Genomic DNA, 11,073 nt, shown 5'->3' with positions numbered 1-11,073 from the left:
TTAATATATTAAAAATCATGAAATAATATCAAAATATGATCTTGCATTTTTTTGCAAAAAATTAACTTGAGAATGTCAAACTATGAAAATATCCCTAAAAGGTATTTTGATAATTTCTACTCTTTCAAGGTGCAATTAGGGTTCTTTATGCATTAAAAATCATGAAATAATATCAAAACATGATATAAAATTTTTGACAAAATATTGACCTCGAGAAGGTGAAATTACGAAAATACCCTTAAAAGGCATTTTGATAATCTTACCTTTTCACGATGTGATTATGGATTTTAATGCATTAAAATCACAAAATTGTTAGTCTCAAGCCTAAATAATCCTATTCAATTGTGATTTCTAAGGGTTGACCAAAGTTTGACTAATTTTGTCTAAGTTTAACTTTATTTGACCAACTTTAACCACAAAGCATTCAAGTTAACTTGATCCTAAATTCAATTTTGAAAATTTGTTAATCTTAAGAAAATGTTGATCATAAACTAGGCCTGACTTTAAAGACCTCACAACTGGCTAGAATATGCCTAAAAAAAAATTAGACATCGACAGCTAATGATAAATATATACATGTAAAAGTGTCAGATAATCAATGATTTGATATATGTTTGCATTACTCGTAATACTAAGCTGCTTGTACAAATATGTTTGACAACCTATCTTCTAAGCATATCGACTAGTGGCATTAAGGTCATTAATAGGATTAAGCACATTACCGATACTTTCATTACCCTCTTATCAATTATTAACATACATCGTAACAGATGGAGCAAAAAAACCCTAGATACATACTTTATTGCCTGATCATTTGATGCATATGTTATTTATTTAAAAGTATCTTGTAGTCACTATAGCCTCATAATGGGTCTGTGAGCCCTATTAGTCTTAATTGCTGTCTCAAACACAAAAATTCCAAATAACTTGATCAACATTGTGTTCTTCTCATCGATTGTCAAATAATTAACTAAAATTATGGTTCCAATGTTTGATGTGTAGTATTACAAACACATCATCCAACGTAATAGTCATCTTTTCAAATGGTAAATGAAAGATGTTAGTCCCAAGCAAGTCACATTTCAACAAAAACCAACACTATCATGTTATTCATTAAATGATAGATGTAGTCAATAAGTGAATCCAACCTTGACTTGACTACATTAGTTTGGATACATTTACGTGCTTCGTCTAAATGTCATTGCTGTAATCTGGGTCAATGATTAATCGATTTTAACGAATCTCACTCTTGTAACAATAACAATAATAAAATCATAAACAACATTAACAACATAAATAATATCAACAACAATCAATCAACTAATTCATTTTACTAACATAATCTAGCACTCCCATAATATATTCAAGTGATTACATGGTCATTCCAAATTTGCAATGCAACAAGACATCTGAAACTCTTAAGGATAGTCACATCGATCTAACCTCTAGAAAAGATTGAGAAACCCATTTTGAAACTATCATCTCCACCCCTATCATGCTGCTCATGAGTCGTAGGTTCCTCATCGTAAGTGACAGGCTAAACCTGTAGAGTATCATTTGTAGCATAGTTTTTAACTAGCTCACTATCATCTTTTTAGACTCAACATCTACTTTCAAAGGCAATTGGACACCTCCAACTTAGACCAAGATTTGTTGTGCGGCATCCATCACCTCTGTCAATGTCTCTACCTCTCATTCGAATGCTTTTACCTCTCGTTCGAGCCATATTGTTGCAACATAGTACAAATGCAATAATTAAGTAAACCCACATAGCTTAAACGACAGTTATTTCAATTCAAAGCTTACAGAAATGGATTTCTTCAAGCTCTAAAAGGCTTACGAATTTATATGTCCATAATCCATTCAAAGCTTACCAAAATCTATTTCCTATAAGTTTTAAAAGGCTTATGAAAATGGATATTCGTAAGCACTTAAAAGATGTCAAAAATTCATTTCCAACATATTTTAGAAAGTTATGAAAATCTATTATTGTAATACACGATTTCATCAAAAAAAATCATAAACCTAAGTTATAACTAAACAAAAATAACTAAATAAAACAACAACAACAACAACTAAATCTTACTTTGGATAGATCGAATGGTAAATATATATATATATATGATTTAAAGGTTTGTTTAATGGTTTTGGGTTGAATTTACACTTAGTTTAAAAGGTTTGAGAGAATGAAGAAAAGAGAAGAAAGTTTGAGTATAAATGAAAATGTGAAATGTTGGGATTGGATGCAATGAGTAAAAATATTAATTTGTATTCTAAATTTTAGATGTATTTAATAAGAGGTGTAAAGAGTATTTTTTAAGGATCCATTTAAAATTTCTCATTTTAAGCCTCTCTCCTGCTGCTTAGTATTTCCACGGTCGCCACACCTCCTAAGGTTTTGGCTTCTACAATGGCAGAAAAAGTGGCACCGGCAGAGCCCATCAAGACCAACCCATCAATTGAAGACATGGATCACGAAACCCTTGGCTCGCCAGCCCAAAAATCTCGCTGACGTAGGTGACACCAACAGGGATTAAAACTCCAATTATACTTTAAAAGTTCACCCTCCAAGTAAAATTTTAGTTTCTAAAAATAATTTTGACTTAGAATGGATCTAGTGTGTAATTATTTAAAATTTCAATGATTAATTCTGTTTTTCTTTTTTTTGGACATTTCTAATCATTTGGTTGATTTTATATCCTTACTTGTGAGCTTTGATGGTTGATGATGGGCTGCTAATCCTGCATAAGAACTCATCTGCATTCCAAGTTGCAAAAGAATACATGCTACTCATCCGCATATCTTCATATATGTTGATATCAATCAACTGCTGTGTCATTCGTTGAAAGTTCACTCGTCAAGGCAAAGATTCAGGACAAGAACTTGAAATGATAGTTAAATTTGTCAAGCATGGATATTGGTAGCCTGGGAAGTCGGCAAAGCCAAGAGTCTGAGCATAAATCGCAGGTACGTAGGAATGTCATTCGATTTTGAGTTTTCTCCACTATAACCCAACTCAAGAATAACAACTACAAGGACAACTTTCCTTATCATATTTCATGAAACTAAATATCCTACAAAAAATTTATTGTCCAATCTACTGCGACCCTGACACCAGGCTTCCGGATCGTTACAGCAGCACCACCACCATGTCCCCCTAGCCGAAGTGGACCTAGTTCAATTTCAGCCTTCTGATTTCCTGGTTCGACAAGAGCACGTTTTGGCCCAGGGGTAAATCCAAGAAGAATAATCCGCTCAATAACGCAGTCAGAAGAAAATCTAGACTTGCCAAGAGAAGAGGATGCCATATTTGAAGATTTTAGTTGCCCATTTGAGAACACAAACCGGCGATGACTGTAAGCCCCGTGCACGAAGTCAAAGCTTTTTCCATCATCAAGATAGAGTTCGCCTTCAGCTGCTAGGGAACTGTTCAGAGCTATCACCTAGACAGACAGTGTGATGTTAGAGCTACCGACTCATCATGCTGAAACTAAAATACTTGATTAATGATGTCATCAATGTCAATAATACCAGTAAAGAAAGAATAAAGTAGATAAAACAGCAACAATCATCATCCAAGCTTAGTCATTTTATAAATTTTTTAGAAGGATAGCTACCCCATAGTTCGATGAAATATGTTCTGATGAAAAGGAAATTTGTTACAAGACATATTGCGATCCCATACTTTGCTGGATTTCACTAGTCACATAATTAATAACGAGTACCATGCCGATTAAGAAAACCTGGGGTGATAACTTAATAAAAATGTCCAAGGCAATTTCAAGAAGCACTAAAAAGTTCTGAGTAAACAAGCATTCTATTCTTTTGTTTTTCTTTTTAATATTCTAACATCACTAATTATTTCTAAACTGCAGTAATGTATGTGCCTAAAAAATGAGGTGTGACCGTGTAAGAACAGGGCATCCTTACCTCTAGTCAGGTGTGAGACTTGAAGCCAATAGTACCAGCACACCAGCCACGAGAATAACAACTCAAAGAAAATTATCTCTCAAGAACAACTTCACTGTTTCGAAACAAAAATATCTCTCATCTCAATTAGCTAACTAAGTACCATTCAGTTTCTTTCTCTATTTCCTCCAGGTTTTAGTTTTGTTAGGATCTCTAATGTCAATCCCAAGATCAAGATTTTATTAAGTTCTCTTTGATAACATTCAGCATTATTTTACGACCACCACGTACATGGATGTGTTGAGATATTATTACAAATCCTTTCAACCATATCAACTGTAAACAAACAAATTAGAATAGCAACATGTCATAAATTTACTAGCAGTATATACGAGGCTACAATACCTATAACAACTACCATATTAATGAATCACATGGGCCCATTTATACTGACATGATAATTTTAATGATTTGTCACATCTTGATCTGTCAGTCCTACAGCTCACAATTGGTAGCACGTGTATAAATCACATCATGGATCTATATATGGTTTCATATTAACATATTTGGGGTTTTTTCCTTTACAGGCAATACTAAACACGGAAATTTTGCAATAGACATTAGCTAGAACAAAAGCTTTTCTGGATATCTGCATAGGCAGCTTGTTAGTATCAACTAATGTTGGTATTTACCCTCAGTCATTTTAATATTCAAAATGGCACATTTAGTTGTGATTGACTTTCAGTGATTTTGTTTTCTAAAGTGCAATTTAGGACCCCAAAAGGCCAAAACAGTCTAAAGACACAAGGCACACTCTATGCGCTAGGACCATTGTATTGCCCAAAGCACGAGGTAAACAAAAGGGCTCCCCCAAAGTACCCATTTGTTTATTCTTGTAAAGAGCTGATAATACCCTTTTTTACTGTTAATAGAAATAAAACTAGTGAAAGGAATAAAAAACTAAAAAATCAAGAGATTTCAAGTCAAGTATGAATCTTTTGCCTACCAAAAGCACAAGTAGATGCAGAAGATGCACACCAGTCAAAGGCAACTCACAAGAAGGGGTGCTTATGTGCTTAGTTGATTTAGGGCCTAGATATAACTCATGAGAACATTGGGCCACCATAACAGCCTAACTGTACTAGAAAATACAAATCACTGAACATAATAATATTGCAAGAATATCTGGCATTATTTCACACCAAGTGTAATATATATATATATATATATATATATATATATGAGAGAACTAGAAGGGCCAAATGGTATCAATTACATACCAGTGTATAAGGATCATGCACCATTTGAGTGGAGCTTCTACGGAACCTGTCTTTTCTTGGGACAATAGTGCCAGCTCTTTGGAAAGCAGGAATGCTCTCTTCTGAAACTTCAAGCTTATGGATCTTTTCCCCCTTATATGCAGTTCCTGTTCTAAGGTCATACCACGATTCCTTCCCAGGCAAATATACTGATGCATATTTAGCCCTCTATATTTAAAGAAAATTTATGAGACTTAAATTATTTACTGACTAAGTAGATAAATAGAGAAAATAAGAAACAGAAAAGATAGAAGTTTGAAGATCCAGTTAAGAGCAGTACCTCATTATAGATCCCTTGTACCAAGAGACTGTTCCCAACCATGAATGCTTCATCATTGCTGAAAGCTGCTTCGTCCAATGGGAACTCCATCCATAATGGACGCACAACAGGAACACCACTAACATTTGCTTCTCTGAATAATGTGTAAAAGTATGGAAGCAATGTGTAACGAAAACGTATGGCATCTCTCATAAGTTCTGTATTTCGTTCACTGAAATAACATAAGCCTCATTACTTTGCAGATCAGAAAAGTAAGCGCATAATGAATGTAGAGATATTGTATGATAACAACATCAAGCATTTTATTTCTTAAACCTTTCCATGGCAAAATCACACCCAAATACACTTTTAGTTCATACAACCACAATTTCATTGGAGGAAGAAAAGTAATCCTGACTAGAAAAAGTAAACAAAAAATTAGTTGCTGATGCAACAATTATATCTATATACTAACATACTTAACCTGCATGATGGACTAAAGAAATGACAGCTAAACTTATTAAACTGGTGCTAAAAATAAACCTCACATTGATCAAGTTTGGGATAGCTTGGTTCTTAACATGAGAGAGCCAAATTACTTTTAGTTAGGTTAGAAGCCTTGTCATGAAATTTGACATGGAATCAGATCAGGCACGTCTCCATTTATTGGTCCATTCATGATAGCTTGTTATGCCAATATACAAAGTCAATGCACCGCAATAAGCCTATTATCCCTATATGTAAAGTACATGCCGGATGATAATTTTATTGCCCCTACACGTGAAGGAAAAGTGTAAGTAGTGATGGAAGAACAAATCCTGTATCAATTACATGTGGCATATAATGAGTCCCTAAATAAAGAGGCCTTTCCACCTATAGCCAAGAGGTTTTAGGTTGGAAGCCTCGTATTAGAATTTGAAAAAGGCTCCATCTAGGCTTCATACTACAAGTCAATGCATAACCTTGGAATAAAGTAAGTAATCTTGTCGAAGCAATGTCATAAAAGCAAATTGAGTCACTAATAGCTAATAATACTGGATTTGCAATCAATCACTCAGCAGTTGAGGCCAGGCATGCAAGGTTGCCTTCATAAATCACATTTCTCTATCCAACTCTATAGCCATATCTTTCATTACAACCATATGGATACCAAGCTATCTCAAAACCTTGACCAAAATTCATTTGTTCATGTCCTCTTCATATAGCCGAAGTAGCTGACCTTAAAAAACCTTCAACTCAAACCATGCATATCTCAACAGACCTATCCACCTCGCATACTTTCCAGCCGATGTATAGTATATCAATTTACAAGAAAATAATAAAAGAGCTAGAAATCTCTTATAAGGAAAATGAAGCAACATATTGAGGTAATAAGCCATCATTAGAATCAGCATGAGAGCTAGAATTTTTGAACTTCAATAACTTTGGCGAAAGTAGATTGGAAAACTGTTTTCTGTCAAAGCAGTTACACTAAAAGTAAAAAAGGTTTTTTTCAGGGATCAACCAATACACTTCTTCCAAGAATGTCTTTAAACATAAGTGAAAGCAGTTGCATATTTCAAAGAGACTCAGAGGGGTCATGGCCCCCAAAATACACATGTAGTGCTGCTGACCAGAATTCAATTCAGATGCTCTCTCTTGAGATTCAAATTGACAGGCATACAAACAGTGAAAAAGAAATATAGCCTACTTTTCAATGCAACAATATTAAGGCAAAATTCAACCATTTCAGAAACTCGTTAAGATGGAGGGGATGAGATACAGATGAAAGGGTGAACAGTACAATGTTCCTGAGTGAGATAAATTTAACTTTGGTGAAGAAAAGAGCTTAATATGCATTTGTGATTTTATATGTTAGGAATATTCTATACAAATGAATGTGCCAAAAGTGAATGCTAATCCATCAAGATGCAGGGAGTCGAATTACATGGATGTTAAAAATATCATACCCAAACAACCAAGGCTCTCGTCTTTTCGTGTCATGATGAGCATGACCTCTAAAGAAAGGATAGTAAGCACCAAGCTGGTACCAACGCACTAATAGCTCGGGCTCAGGATTGCCAAAAAATCCACCAACATCAGCACCTGTGAAAATTTATATAGCATCAAGAAGGGAAAAGGTGCACTAGTTTTAAATATTTTTTAAAGGCATGCATACCAGAGAATGACATTCCAGTAAGACCAAGTGTTAAAATCATTGGGACTGAAACCCTGAGGTGATCCCAATCTGCTGAATTATCGCCAGTCCAGACTGCTCCGTACCTCTGACTTCCAGCAAAGAATGCTCTGGACAAAACAAAAGATCTGTCCTTACCATCTCCACGCTTTAGAAGCCCATCAGCTGTTGCCATGTGGAAGTAATAACCATAGGCATTATGTAACTCCCGATGTTCCACTCCACCAAGATGTAAAGCATCTCTGGGCATTGTCACCTAGCCACAGAAAAAGTTTAGTCAATTTGTGCTATTTCACCTACCATACTACAGTCTTTTTATGAGAACCTCACACACATACAAACACAGGCATCTATATATAAGAACAAGATATGATAGATTTTTTAAAAACTTTCTACATAATTTCCATAGTTTTTGAAGTATAGCCACCATAAAAAATGATACCCGGAAATAACTTCCCTCCATCTTCATGGAAATGCAGTTTTCAGGTTAATAATAACAAATGTAGCACAATTATTTGCGTGTTTTTACATTCCAACATTGGATGAATACAGGAACTCTGATATAAAGGAAACATTTTGATGTACTTAATTTAGAAAATCCGAAACTTTTATGACCACTGGCCATCCATGTCTTATCTAAAAATAACAATTGAAACACAAAAATAAAAAAGCTTCACATTCCTATAGATTGCAAACCTTATAAACAAGATAAAAAAGACGTACAAATTCATTAGAAAATTGTTTTTACATAACATCTATGCATGTTAATATCCTCAAACTTAAATGGCCAACTTAAATAACTATCAGAGGTAAATCAGATAATATTTGTTAGAAAATCACGGTACTATATTAAGTACATTTATATAATGGAGAAAATGCCTACTTATTACCAATTCTATTCTAGTTTATCAATATATGCAAACAAGTGAACAACTACATCGTGTCAAACTACAGATTAGAAAGAAGTAGCCCTGAATGGACGAATGTCAATGGCCATGCTGCATGGAAAAAGGAACACAGAAAAATTCAGGCACGCACTTGGAAAAAAAAAAATCTTGTATGGAAATGAAAACAGCATCCATACAAGAGCATATCATGCATATACAAGAAAATTTTCCTAATAACCAGAACAAGGAGTGAAGAATCTGTGAACGTGCATTCTTATAATTAACAAATTTTCTCTGATACAAAGTTGTAACCATATTCATTGCTACATTCCATAACAGATAAGGTCTTTTCCTTTTTGTCTAATACACTAAATAAAAGCGTGATGGCATCTTAGCTAATGAAGACAGGTACTACCAATTGATTACTATTTGTAGTAAATCAACCTTTGAAAAGAGAAAACCTAAGTCCATTTGATGTTTGTGCTAGGTGCATATATTTGTATACTAAGCTCATTCCAACCGTAGTAGCAGAGTCTATTAGCAGACCAATGATTACCCATTTTTGGCTATTTATTGCATGAATTATCCTAGAAACAAAAACATTTGCTTTCAAATAGTGAACTAAAGTCTCTTTACAATTAATTAAGTCGACACTGTGGGCCGAATTTTGTTATAAATATGTTCCATACAATTGTAGACCCTCAAATACCAAAGAAGCTAGTGTGTATAATTGATTGATAGCTAAGCAGAATAAGCATCAGCTTTTTATCATCAATAAATAGCTAAATAGGATAAGAAAATAACAAAAAGAAAAACATCATGAATAGATAAAAGTTAAGACTGCATAAACAAAAGTGGCATACCTCTGGTCCATTAAACACAGAAGGCTCGTTCATGTCATTCCAAATGTACAAGGAAGGAGTTGAACCAATATAATTCTCATAAGAAAATTTCTCACCCCACCAAGACCTAATCTCTGGATTTAACATATCTGGATATGAGGAGGAACCTGGCCAACACCACCCATCATAATCCTTGCCAGTTGCATCCTTAACATAATACCCCCTCTCGGTGGCATCCTTGTGCAAGTGAAATGAGTCATCCCGCTTGATATGTGGATCCACGATTGTCACCATATGCCTACCTTTAGCAGCCAACTTCCTTTGCATCTCGTCTGGATGTGGGAACAGCAACTTATCCCATGTGAAATACCTCTTCCCATCAGTGTGCTCAATATCAAGCCACAAAACATCATATGGAATGTCATGCTCATCAAACTTCGAATCCACATTCTCTACATCCTCTTCATCCCTGTAATTCCACCTACACTGATGATATGCTGTGGAAAACAGCCGCGGCATTGCTGGCAGGCCTGTCACACTCATGTACTGCTTGACAACATCCTTCGGACCAGGTCCAACAAAAAAGAACGTATCCACAATCCCTGCCTCACTCATCCAGAAGGTATCAATCCGACTCTGCCCTGTGGGCATCAGAATCCCATCTTCTGCATCCCAACCATTTGCCAACACATCAATCTGCATCTCCGCAGCATTCAACCAGAAAAACCCAGAACTTTTTCCCGATTTCCCATGTGATACCATGAATGGAATAGAACCATAAAGCCCAAAAGGGGAATCGTGAACATATTCAAAAACATCCAAATTAAACAATCTATATGGCTCAGATTCCTCAACTCCAGGTCCCCTAGTGGGTTTAAGAGCAAAACTAGTTGCATGTTCCGGTATTCCATAGACAAAATCAGACCCATAAAACGAAACATCGAAACTAATGGACTGTGGACCATATGGCCTACCATCAGTATGCCCTCTAAACCTCTCCTCCCAATCCTCATCCTCTTTTTTCGCTCTCAATTGTTCAAAATCAAATAACCCATGTGCATTCAATGAAATTACGCGTCGATTACCTGCTTTCTCCCTCACGTAAACCGCAAATGGATCGTGCCTGAGAACCGCATCGTAGCCATCCGATAAGTAGACCACGGAAGACAAACTCCCATCATCGCCGTTGATTTTCTCAGTCGAAGCACTCTGTAACCAAAGTTTTTTGGTCTCGAATTCGGGGATAATAACATCGGGGACTTGGAACCGTTTCTTGGGTGGGTCCAAGGAGGGGTCTTCGTCGATCTTGAGCCGCATGATCCCATCTTGGTAGGCTGAAAGAGAGAGAGTCAACGGCTTGATTTGATCTTGATCTTGATCATGTGGACCTTTGGGGATAAGCTTGGCAGTGAGGTCACCATTGGAGAAGGAGACATCGTGGGCGATTAGAGTGCAGGCGCCAGGTTTGCGTAATCGAGCTCGCTTGCAGAAGGGGGTCTGGTTGCAGTTTCGAAACTCGTCCTTTTTCCAGGAGTGGACTGTTTGGGAAGCGAGAAAAATGAGAAAAAGGAGGGAAACCTTAAAGGGCTTCATTTGCATAGGAGGAAATGGAGTGTAACACTTTAGCGAACAAGGCAGCGAAGTTGCCCTTTTATTTTTTAGCAAGTTTGCCCGGAAACCC

General features: G+C 35.9%; 1 protein-coding gene across 1 annotated transcript; it reads right to left on the bottom strand.

Moving 5' to 3' along the window:
• Positions 1-2,889: 2,889 nt before the first annotated feature.
• RSW3 (Glycosyl hydrolases family 31 protein) lies at positions 2,890-11,073 on the bottom strand. Its single transcript, XM_022919104.2, has 6 exons — positions 9,414-11,073; positions 7,646-7,919; positions 7,437-7,572; positions 5,509-5,719; positions 5,190-5,396; positions 2,890-3,443 (listed from the first exon to the last, which is right to left on the bottom strand). The coding sequence occupies exons 1-6, from the start codon at positions 10,989-10,991 to the stop codon at positions 3,075-3,077; spliced, it is 2,775 nt and encodes a 924-aa protein (XP_022774839.2). The 5' UTR covers positions 10,992-11,073; the 3' UTR covers positions 2,890-3,074.

Source organism: Durio zibethinus, chromosome 24 (assembly GCF_047325235.1).
Source record: "Durio zibethinus cultivar Kanyao isolate XHJ-2024 chromosome 24, ASM4732523v1, whole genome shotgun sequence".
Taxonomy (NCBI): Eukaryota; Viridiplantae; Streptophyta; class Magnoliopsida; order Malvales; family Malvaceae; genus Durio; species Durio zibethinus.
Note: the sequence above shows the minus strand (reverse complement) of the source record. Positions and strands in the feature narration are given on the sequence as shown.

Coding starts and splice junctions, on each gene's coding strand:
- RSW3 (XM_022919104.2), bottom strand. CDS start 10,991: ATGCAAATGAAGCCCTTTAAGGTTTCCCTCCTTTTTCTCATTTTTCTC. Junction 5,720..7,436: donor CGAGAGCCTTGGTTGTTTGG/GTATGATATTTT, acceptor ATGTTATTTCAG/TGAACGAAATACAGAACTTA. Junction 3,444..5,189: donor TGCATGATCCTTATACACTG/GTATGTAATTGA, acceptor CTGTCTGTCTAG/GTGATAGCTCTGAACAGTTC.